The sequence below is a fragment of the Amphiura filiformis genome, chromosome 3 (assembly GCF_039555335.1).
Source record: "Amphiura filiformis chromosome 3, Afil_fr2py, whole genome shotgun sequence".
NCBI lineage: Eukaryota > Metazoa > Echinodermata > Ophiuroidea > Amphilepidida > Amphiuridae > Amphiura > Amphiura filiformis.
In genome coordinates, this window is record NC_092630.1 from 9,897,932 (window position 1) to 9,922,536 (window position 24,605).

Consider the following 24,605-nt stretch of genomic DNA (forward strand, 5'->3'; position numbering starts at 1 on the left):
GGGTCAAAAGTTAAATATGCTCCGATTTCACTCATTAACATATATCAATTATCTGTCTGGTCGTAAGCATCACAAATATATAAATTTTGTGGATGTACGACATGTGGTTGCGGAGATATGTACCAAAAAGTATCGAAGGGTTTTTTTCAAGTTGTACAGGGATCAAAACTTAAAGTTTCTCAGATTTTCATGAAACTTGTACCAATTTGTTCATCTAGCTTCAGGCAGTGAGAAAAAGATAGGTGTCCACTATCTGTGAGTTGCTGAGGTAACCGATTTTACAGGACAATTGCAATTTTTAAAAAATGTAAAAAAATTAAATTTTGGATTGATATAGCGCCTTTTCTCCAGATCTTAGAGGACTCAAAGCGCTGTAATTTCGCTGCAATGGTGAATCATCACAATCAGATAGCATCAACTAGGCCAGTTGCTGCCGAACGGCGCAAACCACGGCCTAGATTTCGTGCCAGTTTGCGATAATCAAAAACCATCCGAGTCACTGCACTTACTGCATGATTCAATGAGAAAAATTGATCTTGCAACAAATGTTACAAGAATCATTACGAGAATCGATTCAGTGATTCTCGTCGAATCTGAGGCCCTGCAAACCTATCCGCACTTAGATTGTAACATCCACCAATTATCTGTGCAGCTCCCCAAATTCCATTGGGTGAAGGAAGGTTTTGATAACCAAACAACTAATCACCGATTTTTGCGATACAGGATGGAACCTATAGACCTGTAACCTTTTTGCAACGTAACATATCAGCTATACATCACAGATAGTGAAAACCTATCTTTTTATTTTCTCACTGCCTGATGCCAGACAAATAATTTGGTACAAGTTTCTTTAAAATTGGAGCAACTTTAATTTTTCACCCCTGTAGAACTTGAAAATTGACCTTTTGACCCTTTTTGGCATATAACTCATAACCACAGGTCGCACACGCACAAAATTTATATTTTTGTGATCCTTATGACCAAACGAACAATTTGAGCATCTTTAATGACAGATGAATTTTTGAAATTTTGTCTAGTCTATACTAAATTTGGTACACTCACATGAGCGCTTTCGCTGACTCAACCGGCATCATCAGTTGATGTTATTGCTCTGAAGATTTGTTATTAGTGATGTTGAGATTCCTCCAATGACCGCCAGAATCAAAGGGTACAACAACATCTTGTTTGATGTCATCTACATCTGTGCAGTCATTGGGGGTTTCTCAACATCACTAGCAACAACAAATCTTCAGAGCAATAACATTTTTGCTAAAGTCTTCTTTGATAAACTATAGTACACTGATTTAGAACAGTGCAACAAATAATACTGATCAATATCTTGTCCACATTCCAGGCTTTGGATGGAAAGTTTCTGAATACAATTTTAGTAATAGCACCATATTAAAATCTTAGTATATACATCTTAAAAGTACAATACAATGAGGTCCATCAGGACAGCATGCTGCTCCAAAAGATCTATTTATAATGCTTTGGTAAATCTGCCCTACTGGATTGCCTAACATGCATGGGGATCAAATTAATGTGCCACTGGCATTTATTGGAGGGTGAATATTATAGATGCAAATTGCAGGGGTGAAGAGCCTTACCCCCTTTCCTAAGTGCACAACACATGGATGCCACAACTTAGAGCTACCTCGCGATTATGAGTAACAAGTTTTATGCTGGTTTCATACTTTCTGCCACTTCATCATGCCTCTTGCACTTTTCTGCAACCGGAGCAGCAGCAGCATGACTATGAAAGCTAGTGTTGTCGCTCAGCACAACCAAAAATTGTTTCCTGTTCACAATTGACGGATTGGCACTGCTCACAAGTTGACTTGAATTCAGCTCCTAGCGATCTACCACTTTAGGCAAAGCGGTGGAGTGATCAGCTTGTGCTGGTCAAAAAAAAAGCTGATCACCGCTCATGTTTCTGGCATGACTGCGCAGTGAAGCAAAATCATTGGCAAAGTAGCAAGCGGCAGGAAAATATGAAACCAGTGTTAGACCTTGGCACCACCTTAATGACACCCTAATACCACAACATACACACAGTCCAGTAAGCACCCATTTAAAATGTTTGCTGGGCACATAGCAAAATAATCCCCTATGCAGACATGCCAACTTTGAAATCCAGATTTCCGTACTCAGAAGAACAAAAATCCGTATTTTGCACCCTAAAACCGTATTTTTTAAATATGTACCTTTTGCATACCTGCCAACTCCAGGAACTCCAAAAGTAGAACACATAATTGAGAGGGACCACTTGTGCGACCGAGCACATAACGGCCCGGGTCCAGGGGCCCACTTTACAAATTTGCAATCAAATTTGGCAATACCAAAGAACCATTCCATCAAAGTAATAAATCAATACAGAAAGATGCTTCCTTTACGAGTTATCACTCATTGAAAGTGCTACTTTGCTATACTTTACATGGAAAGCGGCCATCTTAAAGTCGTCATATTTCCTTAATTACATAACTGATCAAGCTGAATTCGGATATATGATGCACAGTTGAAAATTAATTTTAAAAGATTTGGTGACCTCAGTCGACCTTTGACCTTGTATGTGACCTTTGACCTTACAAAATTGGATAAAGTATGTAGACCAAACAAATTGGGTTTTGTTACTTCTAATGTTGTTAGAAGCATGCTTTGTTAAAACTTTCAAGTTCAGAAAATCATTGATCATCATCATCTGATCTGAATAAACAAAGTGGGAAAGCATCTTGTAGGCCTATACATATTTCTTTAATGTGCATGCATGGTGCGAAAGTCGGAAGTAAAAGGAGGTCGGAAACCTTCTTTTATGCTTATTCTTTTGCACCAATAGAGCTAAATAGTTAACTAAATACCTTCAGAAGACATAGCATTAGGTGGTTAATAAAAAACATTAATGTGCATGAAAAATCTGCAAGTGGGAAGAAAATTATTTCGTAAAGCATCTTGTAGGCCTATTAAATATTTCTTTAATGTGCATGCATGGTGCGAAAGTCGGAAGTAAAAGGAGGTCGGAAACCTTCTTTTATGCTTATTCTTTTGCACCAATAGAGCTAAATAGTTAACTAAATACCTTCAGAAGACATAGCATTAGGTGGTTAATAAAAAACATTAATGTGCATGAAAAATCTGCAAGTGGGAAGAAAATTATTTCGGAAAGCATCTTGTAGGCCTATTAAATATTTCTTTAATGTGCATGCATGGTGAGAAAGTCGGAAGTAAAAGGAGGTCGGAAACCTTCTTTTATGCTTATTCTTTTTCACCAAAAGAGCTAAATAGTTAACTAAATACCTTCAGAAGACCTAGCATTAGGTGGATAATAAAAAACAGTAATGTGCATGAAAAATCTGCAAGTCGGAAGAAAATTATTTCGGAAAGCATCTTGTAGGCCTATTAAATAATAATTTTTTAATGTGCATGCATCACCGAAAGTCGAGAGAAAAACGATGTAGGCAACCACTTTAACAGACCAAGAAAGTGGTCAAATGATACCAGTAATTCAGTCGGTAGTCTAATCTTGCAGCTGTTTATCTTTTTAAGACACAACATTTTATTATTTTGGTCAAAATTCTGGAATACCGTATTTTTTTGGGGGTGACCGTACTACCGTATTTATCACGTTTTACCGTACAAAATACGGTGAAACCGTACTAGTTGGCATGTCTGCCTATGGTAGACTATTTCGCCCTCACATGCATACAAACATGGCACAGTCCAGTTTCTCAATTTGAACCTCTTACAATCTGGTACATCAAGAAAATGATATGGGCATCTTCAATAGCTTATGAACCATGTGTTATATTCTATCGATGAGGTCATACCAAACATATCTGCTTGGCAGTTGTTGACATTGCTCTTCGTCCAGCAGTATGTGCGTATATCCTGTCCTGTTTTGTTGAAGACTCATGATTTTTTTATAACTTGGGGTCCATGCGATTGAAAAGGGAAGACCTTATCTACATAACAGAACTTTGTTTATAAATACTGCTGATACCTCATCTGAAGTTAATTTTTTTGTAGTAGTACTAGATTGTCAATGCAACAACATTTGAAAAGTTAAATACAGAGAATACAATACTGGAATTGTTCACACTTGCATACTTTTATTTTTGTGGTTAAAATTTCCATTGTAATTTTTAAAAAGTTTAGTCGAGTACTGGTTACACACAAGCTTAAAAAACACAAAAAAATGTCAATAAATTCAAAACTTCATAACCAAACATGCAATTTTCAAAAGCAATGTCAGCAAAAAGCTAATTTTAGTCTCTAAATCTTACTTACCTGAACAAATACACTTATTATTGGTAAAAAAGGTGCCCAAGGTGTATATGGAACAGGTCACACATTTCTTTTTTCATCATAATATATTTGAAATATAAGTTCTCATAACTTCAGCAGGTAAGAAAGCTTATGCAAATATGGTACAAAAATATGGAAGACTGTGAGTACTACTTATTTTGGTTATATACAAATGACATGGTCATGGATCTCTACCAACTCGATTAATGTATCAAATGGGAGATTCCAAGTTCCTGACCTTAGACCATCAATAGCCAGGGGTGGATCCAGGATTTCTAAAAAGAGGGGGCCCCAAGTGTCGAAATTGTCAACAAGAAGGGGCCTAGTGGCTGAATTTTGCATGATTTAGCTTTAAAAGCAGGGGTTGGGCCCCTGTCTGTCCCCTCTGGATCCGCTCATAGTAGTAGTCTGGGAATATAGGGTGGGAAGACTAAATCCATGTTGATATTCCATTTCAGCAGTTGCTACTGTGGACGATATCACCTTTCTTGATGACATATTTTATAAGATGATCATGGCCACCCATCTGATATACCAAATGCTCCCACCTGTAAAACATGACAAAATACAGAAATACAGTAAAGTATGAGTGGGATGAACAATAACTTTTTTTTAATATTTTTTAAAACCTGAGAATATGTTGCTGATTAAATGAAGAGGTGTATGGTATTTGGCTACTACATGTAGATGTTGCAATCTTCAAATTGACAAACGTTCATATTCAAAAATGTTTATGTACATGTATCTAAAAAATAATGTTCATGTCCTGTGAGGTTGTGTGAATATGCTCTAACACTATTTTTGAGGGGACCAGATTATGTAAACATCAAACTCAGCTGAACTCCAACCATCCAAAATCACTCAGTCACTATGTTTTGTTAGCTGTGTCCAATTTACATGTAATTCTATTGCTTTATTAGGTTTTTTGATATTGACAAATTCCCTCTACAGTTTATCCACTCTGAAGTACAAAGTGACAACGCGTGCGTATACAGCCCATTGACAGTGCGTAGTGCTGCGTCTCTACTGCAGATATGCATGCCTTAAAAGTCAGCACAATGTGTGCGTCCGCGTCTGTACTTTGTACTTCAGAGTAAACTGACTGTAGTATGCTCAATGCCCAACCATTTTGATGCTGCTGGTGCTATTTGCTAATAGATGATGGCTATAATTTATTTACTCAAATGCTTACCACTTCCACTTGAGTGAGAGGGGTGTTCATGTGTCATCTCATAGACATCATCATATGAGTTGATATCTTGACATCCCTCTCACTAAAGTGGACCTGCATGACCTGATGGGCATATCGAGTGAATAGATTATAGGGACAACAAAACCAACAATGTTTCCACAAAGGCACAATAAACATCTTTGTGTTTGAAAGTTTAGGATGAAAGTAAGGCATATCTAACCAGTTGCAAATCTTTCCTGAAATCATCACTTGGTAATACCTTTTTACATCAGTTGACTTACCTTGGTGCATTAATGATGAGTAGATCAGCCACTTTGCCTACTTCTAGTGATCCATGTGTGGCTGCCTTACCAATAGATGCTGCAGCATTGATGGTAGATGCTACCAGGGCTTCCTCCATTGACATGCGCATATTAACACATGCAAGGTGCATGATGAGTGACTGGAAATAGATAAGAATGGTAAAATTTGTAAAAGGAATCTTTTTCTACTTCAGTGACATAATCAGAAAGGCTAGGGATTTGAACCTCCCAGTCAGCAGTCCTGTACAATGTACATAGGCCTAGATAATATAAAGTCAATAATATATTATCGAGAACAGCTCATGGAGGCAGCCATTAGCAGACCACCCATTGTCAGATGTCGGGATGATTTTCAGCTACACACATAAATGAATAGGAGAATTTTGAAAATAAATCGTGACTTTTTGATAAACAGCTTACTGCAATAATTCTGTGCACAAAAAATACAATTTTCTAAGCAGAAAAACAGCCACAGTTACCGCCCGCAGAGCTTCAAGCCACCACATGCCAGACATCCTGGCGCCAACTGCAAATGGCTGCGCCCATGTGATGTAAGTCGATTTTATAGATTTTATATTATCAATGTACAAGACTGGTCATCAGGACCCATGCGCTTTTCCCATACCTCACAAATGAATATGTGACACGATCAAGGGAAATGAGTCGTGTGTCGCTAATATTGATTTTGAGATATTGGCAAAGAAAGTGTTTTAACATTTAAAAAAATTCTTTTGTTTTATATTGTTTTCAGCGGTTGATAAATTGACGTAACTTCACAAAGAAAAGTTGTATCAACATGGGGTTTTCAGTTTCTGAAAGCTCTAAATGTTCTCGTTAGAAACATGTGTAAAACTCATTTTCGACCAGGGCTGACATGCGACTCATTCCCCTTGATCATGTCACATATATGTTTATTCATAACATTTGGTCAAAGCCAGGAAAAACCCAATAGTGCTCAGAGGCTATAAAATTAAAGTGATACCAACCCGAATATGACGGGACAGGGATATGGGATGAGGTCTGATTTTAGAAGCAGGAGGAAAACCGGAGAAAAGCCTGCGAAGACGAGCATGTATTATTAGCAACCAAACTCACATGCGGCAACGCATGGAATTGAACCTGGCTGTAGTGGTGAGAAGGGAGTGAGAAGACCACTACACTAACCCATCCTCCATATGTTTTTAACAGTATCGATTTAATAGGTGAAGATCAATGTTTACTCCCTCCTACACTATGTCTAATCCTCCTGCCTCTCACTTTAACCCTAACACCAAACCCTGCTTTTTGATATCGGAAGTTAAAGAAGATAAATGCCAAGCACACAATCACTGACCGGTAGTTACACAGGTAACGCTGACCCGGGCATCAACTTCAAATCAATTTTTCCAGCGTACATTTTCCTGACAAGACTGGTGCATGATGGAGGACTGGAGGTTAATATATTATTACATTATTTATTACATTTCAGTACCTTCTGGACAGCCTGCATGTTACACTATTACTTTGAATTTGGAGGATATCCATTTTCAAGTCCCTGTTCTTGAATCTGAAAATAGTATGGGAACAGGTTTAAGGTGGTACAATACCCCCTGATATATTTTGTGACTAATTTTGCATTTTTCTCAAAAAATAACAACACACTGGTAAAAAAAGTTATGTATATCACAGGGGCAAGGAATCCAATTACTTCACTGCAATTTTAGTGATTCAAGACAAGTGGTTCTTATGTTTTAAGAAATGAGGTGCATTCTAGCGGTACCTCTTTTCTTATCATAAATAACGTACCGCTTGTCTTGATTCACTGAAATTCCAGTGTAGTAACTGGATTCCTTTCCCCTATAAATTATACTTTTGTTACCAGTGTCTTATTATTTTTTGAGAAAAATGCAAAAATAGCCACAAATTTATCAAGGAGTGTAGTACCACCTTAATTATCATCATCTTACCATGGACATACAGAAGGCATTTGGGTTGAAGTCTGTTCCAAGTGCCACTGGTACTCCAGCATCAATCATCTTCCGGACTGGTGGAGATTTCAGCCTCAAGATGTAAGCAGTGGTAGGTAGGATGACAGCGACTGAGTTAGCCTTAGCCATTGCTTCTATACCAGCATCAGATATTTCTTCTAGATGACTCATGGCCCTTGCTTCAAGCTCAGCACCCATCTAGATGAAAACATACATATTAGGGTTTTGGTTACAGCTAGGGTCAGGGTTACGCAGGATGACAACGACTGAGTTAGCCTTTGCCATGGCTTCTATACCACAGGCATCCAACATTTCTTCCTAATGACTCGTGGCAATGCTTCAAGCTCTGCACCCATCATCTAGATGATTATTATAAAGTTATATAAGAGTAATATCATATAATAATTTACTCTTTTTAAAGAACTGTAAAAGATTATTACGGCAAAAGAACCCCTGTTCTACGGAAGGGGAGACCTTTCAAAACAAATCTTTACATCCATACAGTAATTTCTGTCAAACTCAATCCATTTTCGGTCAAAAAATGGTTGAATTAATGTGCATACGGCGAATTAAAAAAACAACAATTATCATTCACAAATACAATGGTGATCACCATTTTCACAATACACAATAAACTGTGACAACCAAGTAATTTCGCTAGTATAGATATGCTATAGAACAAATTATTGCACTGGCCCATATTGAGCACTTTTGGACTTCTGACGGATATGATAGAAGGGAAAGGGATAAAGATCAGTAGGAAGGACATGTGGTTGTATATGGCACTTAAAGCCTTAAGATCTCACACCACCAAATCAGAGTCCCATAGAGATATGTGCTAAATTTGCCTTAAGAAAACATCATTTTTTCTTCACAGGAGCGACTCAGTTTTAAGCGACAGCTATGATGGTTGAAATCAGCCCTTGCCTGATCCCTCTGCTTGCCTGATCCCTCTGGCTTGCCTGATCCCTCTGGCTGGGAAAAAATATAGGTTGACCGTCATTATTTTTTACGACTGGCCCTCAAAGTCTACGATGTCCGGGAATTTTCTATTTTTCAGGCAAAACCATGCCAGTGTTTCTGTAAAGAAAAGGCTGCTTAAAATCATTAAAAGTTATTCGATCTCTCCCATCTGTGGTACACTTGCAGGAATTAATATTACTAATCATGACCAATCCAAATTTGGCTAAAATTATGCAAATTTCTGCTCATTTTAATGCTTAAATTGAGAATGCATGGGTTTTTCTGAGAAGTGAAATTAAGGGCGCACAACCATATAATTCTATTTGGTGGTGTGAAATCTTAATGTACGATATCCGTCAAATTTTAATTTTGTTATTCTTTATTCAAAATGTTGAAATAATATTAGTAATAACTATCGGGAAGGGTTGCTGTGCATTTTAAGTTGAAATAACATGGTAAAGTGAAAGGAAACCCCACTGGTTATTTTGGCCATTTAACATGCAGTTCTAAGGGAGGACATATTATCATAATTTTTAAATTATGATATGTCGAACTTTGCTCTGTTGACCTTCAAAGACAACAAATTTGGCCTATTCCATTTAGGTGCAAGTTGGGACATGTGTAAACATTACAAATATGCAAAAAAATCAGGTTTGAAATTTTTTTACCAATTTCATATTATAAGATCGTACATTATGGCTTTAAGTGAAGAGCTGGAGTCATAGATGGGAGCTGCAGACCTGCCGAATTAAGGCATAAATTATACTAGGCCTAAGCAAGCAAGCAAGATCATATTGGGCAGTTTTTTTCTTCTGTTTTTAAGGTTTTAAAAGATGAACAGATAGCAGTAGCACACTTGGATTTTATTAAATGATATACAATAATGAAAACAATGGTTGTAAAACTAAGATCTCTGGTTCGATTCCAGGGTGCAGCAATATTTTTCTATATTTTTTGTGTAATGATGGTGAAAAAATAAAGAGTTATTTAAATTTCTCGGGCTTGCATCGTTTATTTCCGATCCTCGCATATATTAATTTGTGTTTCGCATTGTGTTACGCCTGCCAGGGTGAAGCATATAGGCCGCCTCCTTCTTCATTATTTATTATTTAAATTACCTCAGCTCCATTAAGCAGGTTTAGTTCTTCGGCATGGAAGTTGATAGCAAGACCAATATCTTTGCCTGCCTGTAGAATTCTACGAGATTGATCAACATCATATACACCTGTACAATATTAAAAATACATGCAAGTTGTATAAATCAATGTGAACACATTAGGCCAAAGGAAACATAAAAAGTCATTCCTTGGCAAAAATTGTTGCTATAACACCATTACAAGACGGCTTAAATGTTATACCAAAGTTTGCAATTACAATTTGACACAAATGATTCGATTTAGACTCAAAACTTGACTCAAGTCTCAAATCCCAAATGACTTGGACTCAAATTTTATGACTTGAGACTTCAATGACTTGTCTTGACTTGACATGCCATCTCTAATTAATGTGTAAGGGGGAAGGTTTTCAATCATCATGATCAAATGACAAATATGTCAATATGGTCCATTATATATGACACTTTTCAAAAACAAGATATTTTATAAAGCTTTATCTAATTTAAATCCTGGGCCTAGATGATACACATGGGAGCCAGTTGAATATCCGTACCTTTTTCACAAAATACATCAATATTATCCACCTGCAACTCTCCATTTTTCACAAGTTGTTGTATCCTAGGCAACTGGTTCTTGATGACATCATCAGTAGCTTCTTCTGAAGACTTCCCTCTGGAAAATAAGAAAATGCAGTTCAGTTGACATACTTATTTAAAAATTGTCATGGAATTGTGTCTGCAATTGACATAAATATACATAGTATACACAATTACACATTTCTGAGCATAGTTTATATTTACGGTCCATTTATACACGGGGCAAAGTCAAACCCAAGATCCAGAAAGCTCTGACAGTTGAAACAGAAACTGCCTGCTAGAGATTTCTGGTTGAACCCCTTCTAAATAATGGTGAAATTATGACACTGCTTAAGCCATAATGTACGATCTTATCATATGAAATTGGTTAATTTTTTTCAAACCTGATTTTTTGGCACATTTTGTAATGTTTTTACACATGTCCCAATTTGCACCACAATAGAATCAGCCAAATTTGTGGTGTTTGTACTTGTAGGTCAACAGAGCAAAGTTTGACATAAAGTCATAATTCATGAATTATGACTTTATAATGAACTGTACGTATGTTAAACAGCCAAAATAACCAGGATTTCTTTCACTTTACCTTGTTATTTCAGCTCAAAATGGACAGAAACCCATCCCAACAATTATTACTAGTATTATTTCAGCATTTTGAGTATAGAATAACAAATTTAAAATTGGAAGGAAATCATACATTATGGAAGAAGACCTAACATGGAAGTCTAAAATTTTCTTAGAGTGTTTTGAAATTCATCACCAATGCCTGTGTGGCCACTGCCCCCGTACCATTTTTAACATTGGTGGTAAAGTCTCCAAGACAAAACAATGTAATTCAATATTAGTGTGAAATAACAAAGTGAAAGAAATTCTGGTGTATTTTGTGTGTGGAAACAAACTGTTGCAAGCAACAGTTGTTTCCACACACATAAGGACTCGTAGACCTGATTGAACATTGACCCTGACATTGGAAGACACTAGACAGTCAACAATTTAAGATAACAATTGGTGATGAAACGTGATAGCAGTACATGTATATCTATTGGTAGGATTATTACAATTGCAATGTGCCGCCTGCAAGCAAAACTGAAGTTAATTGCTATGAAAAGATAGAGGGACTGTATATTCCATGCTTATGATTACATATATTTTGAGTACCGGTAGTTTGATGTAATACCAATCTACATTCTACAATTCAAAGTGAAATAGTTTCAAGAGTGTAATAGTTTATCCTTTGAAGTTACAACAAAGGTGAAGCAGAAACTTAACCTTATATGAGAACTACCTGCCTATAGGTCAAAAAGAAGCTTTCATTATCAATTGGACCAATCAACAACATTGTTAGAATAATTTCACCACCCCAAAAAATTTGGGTGAATTATTTACAAATCTCCATTCTGATTGGTGATTCAAGTGAAGATATCACATAATTGACCAATCGGAGACAATGTTAGATCGGCAGGTAGTGCTCAGGGGGTTAACATTTTCACTATGACAAGTGACACCTTGGCATGTCAATCAACATAGAGGATCAGCTACGTTGAAGCTGAAGAAATTAAATTGTGTATCATATTTAATTTTTCTCCGAGGCTGTGCAAAATGGCTCCAGATACTATCCAGATACCAGTACTGTATATTGTTCAATACATTCAATCGGTTGCTATCTCCTATAACTTGGTATTCATTGTCCTTCACATCATTGGACCTGACATTATTCAAGAATATGTGAAGAAACATTTAGATATCTCAAAAATATGCTTGCAAATCATCTGTCCACTTGGATTGTGGCTCCAGTGCTTACTATTTATACTAGGCCACTATGTGACATTTGACAAGGCAGTAACTGTTCAAAATCCACTCTATGAGCTTAGAGATGATCCGAAAATTTGGAATACAAGTGTACGTGTGTTACAAGCCATCTGCATATGGGTGATGCTCGCACTGGAAATCACCACATGGAGTGGCAATTACTTTGTAAAGGACAAACACAAATTGAACAAGAAGGGAATGGTAAGGGCTATGTGCTACAACAGTATGCTAGTACAGCTTACTATCTACATACGTCATTGGTATTTTGCTCTGAATGATAATCGTTTGCTCTCTAACTCTGGTTACAATGAGCACCTCAATTCCATACAAAATTTGCAGCCTACAATCCCTGATGCAATCAATTCAGTAATTCTATTTTATATTTCCATATATATAGCTATTTACATCTTCGGGCCTGATTATTGGGACTATCGTATGACCAACATACACAAGTATGTCAATGACATTAAAAACTTGGAAATCATCTTGCCACTTTTGACTATCAAATATACAACTCGAGACTTGAGAACATTCATATCTACATGTATGGTGTCGATGGAATCGGTTAATCATGAAAATCCTCCAGTTCGCGATGACGTATGTCTGATACCTGAATTTTCTTTTCAAAATGCAACGCATGAAGTGTGTCAAGCCTTTCCTTCATCAGTTGGTCTACTGGACAACCCACATTATTTATGGTTGTATTATGTAACTCTGCTAATACTCTGGCTTGATTTTTCGGAATATTATTACCGGTCAGGCTGGACGAGAACTGTACCAATACCATTTTCTCCTTTTCTGTGGCGACCTGCATGCATATATAGGAAATATTCCCTTGGCTTGAGCAGAGCTTTTGGAAGACGTCTTGTTCTTGAAATCATCCAGTCATTTTCTTCAATGCTTAAAGACGGTATACACTGGCTAACAGATGACAAAAATGATGCGCTTGTTAACTTTGTGCATAACACACTGGACATGGCAAGTAGTCTGGATGAAGGCAACAGTCAGGCCACACCTGCAGAAGATCCAAGTACAAGTCCAAGTCAACCAATGGAGGCTAGTGCATGCAAGGTGAATATACACCAAGCTGCCAGCGATACTGATATGTCCGATATAATGAAAGCAGCGGGTGATAGTGTAGAAGAAGAATACATCACTAAATGCCAGGACAACAATAAATATGTCAAACAAGGAGTTGTTATGACTTCAGCTGGAAAACTAAATCAATATAAAAAGATTTTCCATTTGTCAGTTTCACAGGACTCTCCTGTTAAATTCAAGACCACTGTTCATGCAGCTTTGCGTTTGGCTGATAAGGAGGGCATGAGATCCATAGCTTTCCCTGCACTGAAATGTTCTCCCATGAATGTGACATTAGTGGATAGCTATATGCAGGTGTTTTACAACTTTGAGAAGGAAGGACAACCAGTGTGCTTGCATTCAATTGAATTATTTACTAGTTGTCAAGAGGATCAAGAATACTATGAGAAAAAGATGTTAGAGATGGGAGAAAATCTCCATTGACAAAATAATCTAATTACCAGAACTTGATTGAAATTTCCAGCAAGTAAATATTATTCAAAATAACGGTTACAATTGTATTCATGTAACATTAATGCTTTGCTCTGAGATGACTCGGATTAATACAAATTAAGCTTCAAATCAGCTTGAATGGACCTCATAATGAGAATACTAACACCGTATTGTCTGTAATAAACAGCTGGGCATGTGATTTTTTGAAGAGGGGCATTAAGAAAAGCAAATTTTCAGTGAAAAAGTCTTTAGAATTGGGGCAAAAATCACAACGCATCACTTACTTCTGGTTCTTTTAAGTTACAATAGGTTATGTCCATGCAATTTAGCAATCGTAACAGCCAGCACTGCATGATGCCCGTTTTAAGTTTACTCACACAATATGGCATGGAAAATTTTGCATATCGGTGACTTTTTCATTGAAAAAATGCTGGGGGCATTAATTAATGGGGGGGGGGAGCAATTATTACATACAATATGATAATGATGTTTCTTCTTTTTTGCCATACTTGTTGTAGGATACATTCTTGAAAAAAAAGTGTATTGACTTTGTTGCCTTTTGTTTCTACGTATTTGTTTCAGTTCACTGGAGCCTCCGGTACGAGGCTTTCAATATCACCCTCACCTTTAACTAAACAGGGGTTGCTTTCACTAAGAGACTAAGAGTTATGCCGCATCCAGGGGGCACTCAACTTTTTAAGCGGGGTATAGACGAATCCAACGAGCCAAGTCATGGTCAGGATTTGGTCGGCCATCTTTGGTTTCCCGCTAGCACCAATCTAGGGTTTTGAGCGCCCGATTGTGCAAATAAAAGCTGCCTAACACCTGGAGAAGATGCAAAGACGAGGAGGGTAAATAGAATAATATACAATAGAGGTAATCCTGTCGCATCTATTCATACACAGTCCTTTTGTTCATCCATTTGTACATCTATGAATAGATGCGACGGGATTACCTGCGGAATTATCTCTATTGTATTATTCTATTAACTCTCCTTGACCTTCTCTAGGTGTAAGGCGGCTTTTATTTGCACAACTGTTGGAACTGTATTGTGTTGTAAACTTAAATCATTCTTTTGTCTACCTGTGTTTTCGCGGAAGGTGTAAAACGGGTGATGGAATGCAGTTTAAAATTTCCGCCAAGGCCGAATCATTTCACATTTTGGATGCATTGTAGCTGACGGGGACCCAACTAAAGGCTGCTAGTCAGGTGTAGGAATGCGTGTATTTGGATTCGTCTATACGCCTATCAATAAGCCCCCATTGTTGAAGTCGAATATACCCAAAAGTCCTACCCAGTGATCTCCTTCATCTCCTTCTTTAGGTTCAGTTACCCAATTACCCAATTTGGGAAAATATATAATTTTGTGATTTTTTTGTTGTTGCAATTTTCTACTCATTGACACATTTTTTTCTTCAAATTCTATACCAAATTGACCTCACCCTATTTTTCCTAAATTTTTATATCCAATGACACTCTTCTTCATTTGTTAAATACAAAAAACCCAATTTTGTAAACAATATTATACTTCCAAAGCCAGGTATAGTAGGCACACACATACCCGCCACTTCTTAAGTTGACCCCTCCCCCCCCCTATCATAAGTCCAAACCCATAGGAAATCTAACAGCTCCTATGGAAGATCAAGTTTCAATGGGTATGAGCTTGCAATGCGTCATAAATGAAATAATAATGAAAAAAGCCCATTCAAGACATAAATATCACTAACAGAGAACACATTTTCCTACAATCATGTTATGGGACATAATGGATGAGAATTTGTTGATACCCTTTCCATGAGTTTCTGCACTGTAGTGAGTTTGATAATCCTAAATATTACAGCAAATTTTGGAGCCTCATCTTTTCCAAGCAAGATATTCTCCTCAGCCACATTTGTGATGTGATCAAGTTTAATTAGTACACTGTCACTAATATGTGACATTATCTGTTCCATGGAGGCCAAAGGTGGTTAATTTGAAATCGAGATAAAGGCAAAAATATTGATTAAAAAACAATAAAATGCAAAAAATTTCATAAGTGCCTCGTTTGGACTCCATGAAGCAGATCATGTCACATATTGTTTTGAGATATAGCCAATAATAGCATCCCACTTCTCAGCAATACATGTACTTACATGACCGGCTTTAGAACTGCGAGTCCAATAGTGATGCGTTTTGGGTCAAGCTGGGAGAAAAAAATCCCAGGTCGACCAAAAATAGCGTATCGCACACGATAGACCACCTAAGTTATTGTAAATCAGTTTCTCCCAGGTCGACCGTAAATTTTGGGTTGCCACATTCGGCCCGCAAACGCCAGGATTTTTAGCCAGGTTGACCCATGACAAGCATGCAAATAGCCCTACATACGTGCCCCGACCATGGCGATATACATGTGATGAGTATAACCATTGTACGGCATTCATTCATAACTTTGTGCAAGCGCCGGTGTGACTTTTTACGATATCAGTTTCAGTGTCTTGACTTGGCATCTAACTTAATTCAGTCATAGGCCTACTCTCATTCTCGTATTTATTTAATAGAGTAGGCCCTATTCTTGTTTTAGTTTGCAAAATACAGAGGCAGATATAATCCCGGGATATACATGTAGTCATACTTCCAAGTGTTCTACTTTCTTAAATTTGCGTCAACGTGTAGGCCTAAACTCGCTTAAGCTTACATCCAAGTTCGCATGGACGGTACTACGACTCGATGTTTCAGACTTGTGAGAAAAGGAAAGAGGTCACAAATAGGATCAAATAAAATAATCCAACAAAGAATCACCCTGCGTAAGTGCCGGACATAGGTTATAGGCCTACATGTTTTAAACTTTATTATTATCCACCACGAATGGAGTGCCAATTTCTATTAGCCTAAGCTGTCTTTCTATCAACAAACGTGGAATCTCCCAGCTTGACCAATTTGGCAATAGTGATGGAAATTTTGGCACATACAGCAAAATATAGAACTGAAATTACATTTTATCATCACTGGACCAATCATGTGCCTCCTGCAAATTAAAACACCTACAACTTACAATAGAATTCTCACATACTATTCGCAAACAGGTAAGTCCCAGCATCACCCGTTAATGAGGGCTGATCAGATCGTTCCATGAAGTGCGACAGACGAAACTACTATCCACATCTCACGTATTTTAATAGTCTTTCGCGTAAAAGTGAAAACACACAACACTCTATCATGTATACGCGAAAGCACGCAATGCTGGCGTGATTGTTAGACATGCACAATCAAATGATCAGCCCTCATGAATATGCAAGAATTCACAGCATACAAAGCATAGGAGAATTACCCACTTACTTTGGAATAGCATGAGCACCACAGTAAGTGCTTGAAATCTCAATGAAAGGCAGCTCCTTGCTAGCTCTAGTCAGTACTCTCAACATCTTGATTTCTGTTTCTAAGTCCAAACCATATCCACTCTTGCATTCCACTGTGGTGGTCCCAGCATGCATCATCCTCTCCAGACGAGACTTGAAGAGCTGGTAGAGCTCCTCCTCCGATGCCTTTTGTGTGTGTTCTACGGTGAAGTAGATACCACCGCCCGCTTTGTGAACCTCCATGTAAGATGCTCCTGCAAGCTATTGGGGAAACCACATATTTAGATTTCTCAAACAGCCATACAAAGGTTGGTATATTAGATACTTCAACATATTGAAACTTAGAATTTTTATAAGCTGTGAATTTCAGTTACAAAAAGTGTATTTTGATTCTCATAAAGCATAGTACATGTGTGTGCACTGGTTTTACGATACTTTATTAAGGTCATGGACAAATTGCTAGCTTCTTTCCACGACCCACAATTTCACAGTATCATGTTTTTAGCTCTCATATCCAAATCAGACGTAAGACAGCAGCAAAGTTATACAGTATATTAACTTTGTATATGGAGTAGGGTCCTCTATCGTAGGTGTAATACCAGGTCCATGGTTAGCGGTGAAATATCACAGAAGTCCACGTTTGGATTATGATATGTCTGTGTGTGTGGGTCCACGGTTTCACTGTTAACAACCACACACACAATACGGGTCCACTGTTGTTGTCGGTGTCTGTCTGTTAAAAGTGGTTATAGTTTTCTTACCTTCATGGCAAACTCATGGACTCTATCACCTGCCCACACTGGATGTGTGTGCCCATCAATTAGTCCTGCAAAACAAGAGTCAATTCATAATACCATATCACAGTCAACTGAATGTGTGACTAAAAATCAATTGATGTTAAGGGGGTACTACACCCCTCAATAAATTTGTGTCTAATTTTTCCTTTTTTTCAAAAACTAATAACACACTGGTAACAAAAGTTATGTATATTATAATAGGGGCAAGCAATCCAATTACTTCTCTGGAATTTCAGTGACCCAAGACAAACGGTTCACTATTCATGATAAGAAATAAGGTACCGCTAGGATGTACCTCATTTCCTATCATATTATACTGAACCGCTTTATATCTTGAGTCACTGAAATTTCAGTGTAGTAATTGGATTCCTTGCCCCAATAATATACATAACTTTTGTTACCAGTGTGTTATTATTTTTGAGAAAAATGCAAAATAGTCACAAATTTACCACAGGGTGTAGTACCCCCTAAGAAATATTACACCCCTGGCCAATTTTGTGCCTATTTTTTGCATTTTTCTCAAAATTATAGCACATTGGTGACAAGTAAGATATGTATATTATAGGGGCAAGGACTACAACTACTGTACTGAAAATTCAGCAACTCAAAGCAAGTAGTTATTGATTTATTGATCAAATATTGGTTTTCCCTCATTTTGACTGTAACTCCACAACTGTTGTCATGTTCTGAAATAAAATTTCCAGTGCAGTAGTTGTAGTCCTTGCCCCTATAATATACATATCTTACTTGTTCCCAATGCGCTATAATTTTTGAGAAAAATGCAAAAATAGGCACAAAATTGGGCAAGGGTGTAGTACCCCCTTAATAAATCACAACTTCCTTGGCAATGGGTCACATAAAAAAATCTGTATTGATTTTCAATTCTCACAATCAGGCTGTTGCCTTTCGTTCTGTAACTCTGATTGGTTGATATCAATCTAAGTACCATAACCAATCATAAAAGAGCTTTTGGGTCTCTAAGCAATTTAAATCTCAATCCCCATAAATCCTACTTACTATTCTTACCATTTCTCTGATTGGCTCAATATATGATATCGCCCTCTTTTTAGCCAATCAAAAAAGCTTTAAGTGTGCAATAATTTGGCTGGTGCCATTTCTCTGATTGGCTCAATACATGATATCACCCTCATTTTAGCCAATCAAAAAAGCTTTAAGCGTGCAATAATTTGGCTGATAGTTCCCATGGGGTTTTACAATAGTTAGAGTCAACTTTATCCTTAAGTTGTGATGCATGGGTACCTGCTTTTATGGAGTAACCCATCTACAATCAAAGAAGAAAATAGTTGCCACACTTTGACAGTATGTTGGAGGGTATGTACAATTACCGAATAGGGTGCAACTTGCTAGACTTGAGTCCAGTCCTCGTTTACGGAGTTTAGGGTTAGGGATTATAGTTGGGGTAGGACAGTCTTGTAATAAGACTAGTAGAGTTGCACCCTATTCGGCAATCGCTCCGTTGGAACTCTTCATTGCTGCTCTGAGAGTTCAGTGAAATTAGTATAACTATGTTTGATGAGAAGTACAAACCTTCCCCTTTCCCCTTCCCTCCCCCATTCCCCCTCATGTTGGGGAGACTGGAGAGCCCAATGTCAAAATTGCTTTCATCAACATTGAATTGGGGAGAGGGGCAGCGATTTACAGTTATTATGCCAGTGTGCCAATAATTTCTTTGATTGTAGATCCACAACTTTGTCAAAACTTGAAATTCTGCCCATGGAGGTATATTTTCTTTAGTCTTACCTGGCATGACACACATCCCCTGGGCATCAATCACTTTGTCAAATGTAGCATCATGGAATTGCTTTTCGATACTAGCTGTATGGCCTACAGCAGAAATGCACCCATCCCTGCAAAATTATAAAAAGAAATATTTTAATAGGGAATTTATGGAAGATCATGCAAGACGTAATAAAGCATAAGTGACTAGCAAATGATAACTATGCAGTGCCGTCAATTGGTTGCTCTCAGGATCTGCTGATCATGCTGATAGCCTAGTGATAGGCAACACAATATTAACTTAAAGGCCCATTCAGTGATTTGCTCATCCGGACGATTGTAAAAATCATCCAAATTCAGATTTCGGTACAGGTAATCATTGTCATAGATGTGTTAACATAGCCAGCTAGTGGTTCTAGTTTTACACGAATCTGTAATTTGTATACTGAGAGTATAATTAGCTACATGTATTTCAAGGGCTTCCTTGCTTTTTTGCCCAAATTTTCAAGGACTAATCCTTAGTTGTAGTAACTACAAATTTTGAATGTTTGAGAACTTGTTCTCAAGTTGTAGATACTCCCGTAGGGTGCCTCCAGGGTTTTATTTTGGCAAGTTTGCATTAGTGTATCTAGTAAAATACTCACTTTAGAAACCTGCGTCACTGATGTATGTCATCTGTGATTGCTCAACTTATTCTATGCATCAGCTTTTGTCCAAAGAAATATTTAAAAAGATGATTTTTGAGTGATTTTTATGAGCAGCGAAAAGTCCACTCCATGACTATGTACATGTGAATATGGTGATGAATGCACGCTAAATCGTGGCGGCACATACACATAGCTCCTTGGAACTCACGGTCGGAGCCTATAGAAAGCCTTGCAAACTATTAGATGAATCCATCCAAATATTTTAGCATTAAAAATCATGTTTTTGACCCTTGCTCTATCCAATTATTTCAATTATACCTTTGGGATACCAGGATAGACTAGAAGTGAATCAACCTAGCCAAAATGTTTTTACCAGATTGTTGATGTTGTAAATAATTTAACTAGGAAAGACCTAGTTTTGACAAATTGGTGCCAAAAAATTATTTCATAATGTTCTGCATTCTGCATGATTGTTATTTTTGTATTTAATGAGTCAATTCCCCCCCCCCCCATTTCCCCCTATCCTCAAATGCTCAAGAAAACCTACATAAATATGTTTTCTATACTTCACTTGACCCAAATATATGAATTATTATGGTGATGAGACACCCGCACATGGAATTTTAGAGGGATTTTGATAGCAGTTCCATTAAAAAAAGCTTCTATCATCATTAGATCTAGAAACACCACCGAAATGCTGTTTTGGGGAATTTTGCTCGCAGAATCTTTCTGATGAAAGTCAATCTTTGATAAGATGTAACGTTGCCATGGAAAGTGCTATGACAAAAAGGTTTTCAGTTTTGGCTTTCTTTACTCAAGGGCTTTAATTTGATATATAAAATGATGCAGTTTGATGGCAAATTTGAATTCACCTAGCATACCTAAAATGGGGTTCCTGGCTCATCATGACATAACATAAGTCAGTGCCGTACTATTACGCTGACTTTCCTATTCGGCGAGGCTCCTTGTTTGTTTACAAACAGAGAGGTAGACAAAAGGTCTGTCAAAACTGTTCCGCTTGTCCAAATACTCAAGTATCAAAAGGATGGTCCACAATAGGTGATTCACAGATTTCACGCAACATGAATAGGGGATTAAAAAACTGTGAAGTAGGACCATGTGCTTCTTTTGTCCACTTTGCCATCAAGATTTCAAATAGAAACAGTTCAGACCCAGAACAGGATCATGTCAGAAATTAATATTTTGTTCTGCTTCTGGGTCTGATTTATTTTCAGACTAGGGTTAAAGGGTGGGGTATGAGCGTTTGGACAGTATTTATTTTGGGACATTAGAGCACATCAGACATATCAATTGCATTCTGAATACGAAGAATGTCATTCTGATATCAAATAATTTTGATTTTTGAAATTACGCAATTTAATACACATTTTATGGCAAATCATTAAAATTGATATTTTTGATATTTAACAGTACTTGAAGTAAACTTAATAAATCTGAATATTTATACTTAAAGTGTATGTAGGTGGGATGAAAAGCCGACGATCAATTTAAAATTTTGACCTTTCGTATTGAAGATATGGATTTTTTTCCCCAAAACTCAAAAAAAATTAGGTCTTTTTGGGAAAAAAATCCATATCTTCAGTATGAAACTTGAAAGGTCAAAATTTTCAATTGACCGTCGGCTTTTCCTCCCTGCTACATACACTTTAAGAATATATCAATAGATTTATATAATTTACTTCGAGGACTGTTATAATTATATATCAAAATTTGAAAAATATTAAATTTTTATAATTTGTCATAAAATTTGTATTACATTGTGATTTTCAAAAAATGAAAATTATTTGATATCAGAAAGACATGCTTCGTAGTCAGAATGCAATTCAATAGGTCTGAGGTGCTCTCATGTCCCACAAAAATACTGTCGAAACGCAATAAACGCTCATTTTAGATCCCTTAAAGGAGTATTTACGTGATCCTAGCATCCTCTTTTTATGACATTTTCAGTAGATATCCACGAAAAAAGCTTATTTCCAAAATTTCAGTTGATTCCGATTTTGCGTTTGCGAGTTATGCATGATTATGTGTATTACACTGCTCCATAGACAATATGCCTGCCACTTCCACATACTTGTGCATAATACGGAAGGTCGATTTGTGCCCATAAATGTTTAGGCCTATGTTAAACTGTATGTTATACAAATTGTACAGCTATCATTTCTACCCTATGACGAACCGACATACCTGTAAATCAAATAGCCCACAAAAACTGGTCATCGCTGGTATTTTTCATGAAGAAAAACGACACTTTTTACGCGGAACATGTCCAAAACACGTCAGCTGACGTACAAGCCTTCCCACGCATGTACATAAACAAGCCGTGTTCATTGTTTAATTGTCACCTGCAGCTGTTCGCAAGAAAACTTTCTGCATAAAATTACCTGGGGTCGTTATCAGGCCTGAGACACACTGGCGCTAGTTTGAGGACAGTCACTATGAGTTACTAATGTTGGCACATGCAGAAAATGTGTGATGGGTCGCCATTTTGTGACTCGTGCAAACTAACACAAACAAATTATTGGACTTAATAATCTTTTCAAGTTTTAATAAAACGTGCATCTATCATGATAATATTACATTTTATTATTTTATTATTTGAATTACATAAGCTATGTCAATTTTGTGTCCATGTTAATTTTTATATGGATTTACCTGTGTTGTTTTTAAACTGTTTTGAAAGTGGAGCTACGCAAATTGGCAGGCGATTACCCACCATGCAATGCGAATACACGGAAACGATCCAGTTTAGGATGCATCGCAGTTCCTGTTGTGTAAACCAGGCGTAAACCGCCCATCCAACCTGATCGTGTGCACAGGATTTGTGCTGGAGGCTAGTTAATGCGCACAACCAATGCGCAGAAGAAGACCTTGATACTAGGCGGAGCTTCGTTTCACAAGAATGATTGACAGCTGTGAGTAAGTGAAATTCTGTTCTGTGATTGGTACAAAAATATGGTTCTCGTATAAATGAATATATTATCCATGGCTTCAAAATTAGGAACTGTTTCTTCCACAGAGCCCTATATAGGGCTCTATGGTCTCTACTCATCATACACGACCGTGAGACGATCTGGCCAGCGGCGGCGCTTGCCAATCAGGCTAGCTATTTGTGCGGCGTGGCCTCTCATCCTTTTTATTATCTCTGGTCTTGTCACGCTGGTAGATTCGCCCACCTGTGATTACTGACCTGGATCTGACAGAAGATTGTGGAATTTACGATTTTCAGCAGCAGGATTTTATGAAACTGCCAATATTTGCAAGTATTCTGAAGGATCGGTAATAATTAAAATATTTTTCATGGTGTCGGTAGTGCAAGTTGAAGTTAGTGAAATTGTGGTTTTGTATGTTATGTGCAAGAGTGTTTTCAGGAAGCGTAAATAGGCAGGCCGTTATGCTAAGCTCTCCATGTTATATGCAAGTTCGGCGACGAACTGGACACATCACACGGTAGTGTGATGTGTCCAGCCTGAATATACATAGACAATGTGTTGTAATTTCGTTCTGGTGCACCAGAACGAAATTCAAATTTGCGATATTTTTTGCTAAAACGAATTAATCTGCATGCAAGAAATATTTGGTACATAAACATTATGTAGCCAGAGGTATCCAGTGGTGTAAAAATCTCAACTTTTTTTGGGAAAAGTGGGGGGATGAGGCTGTGGATCACGAAATGCCCCTTTAAGTGAAGTAAATATATTTTAAATGTAGGTTTCCTTGACAAATCTTTTCTTTTAAATTTCTATGTAAATATGTATTGTATTTGGGCCCCGTTTCAGGCCAATTTGGCTGACTAGCAAATGAGTTAACTAAGGTTTGCCTTTCATACCTACTTTAAAAGTTTAAATTTAATTTTAATTGTCGATTATTATGATTTTTAAGCTTACCTCCCTACAACAACACTGACTCCATTAGCTCCATCTTGTTCCAGCACAAGAACTCGCTTCATCGCCTCCCCTCGTAAGAAAAGTTCTTTGGAGTTGCAGACAAGAACTGCCTGTCTTGCATTCTTGACTAAAAGTTTGAGGGATGTCATGATTTTGTGATGATCAAAGCACAAAGTTGACGAATTCACATCCACGTGTGTTTGTTATGGTACAATTTAGTCTTATACACAGACATTTAGTACCCGTAAAAATACGGCTATTCTACTGCGTGTAACAGACTTCGTTGTTACTGGGCAAAAGACTAGCATAATTCGAGCGCCCTCTTGCGGGAGACATTATGGTGCCCGACCTCGTATGAGTATCCTTTTATTGTCCATTGGGCCCCACGCTAAAATAAATTTACGCGGGAAG

General features: G+C 37.4%; 1 protein-coding gene across 1 annotated transcript; it reads right to left on the bottom strand.

Moving 5' to 3' along the window:
* Positions 1-1,582: 1,582 nt before the first annotated feature.
* Positions 1,583-24,471, bottom strand: LOC140147998 (probable imidazolonepropionase). Its single transcript, XM_072169820.1, has 10 exons — positions 24,195-24,471; positions 19,667-19,773; positions 17,870-17,934; positions 17,089-17,369; positions 10,392-10,510; positions 9,842-9,948; positions 7,740-7,958; positions 5,773-5,933; positions 3,668-4,847; positions 1,583-2,107 (listed from the first exon to the last, which is right to left on the bottom strand). The coding sequence occupies exons 1-9, from the start codon at positions 24,341-24,343 to the stop codon at positions 4,754-4,756; spliced, it is 1,302 nt and encodes a 433-aa protein (XP_072025921.1). The 5' UTR covers positions 24,344-24,471; the 3' UTR covers positions 1,583-2,107; positions 3,668-4,753.
* Positions 24,472-24,605: the final 134 nt, after the last annotated feature.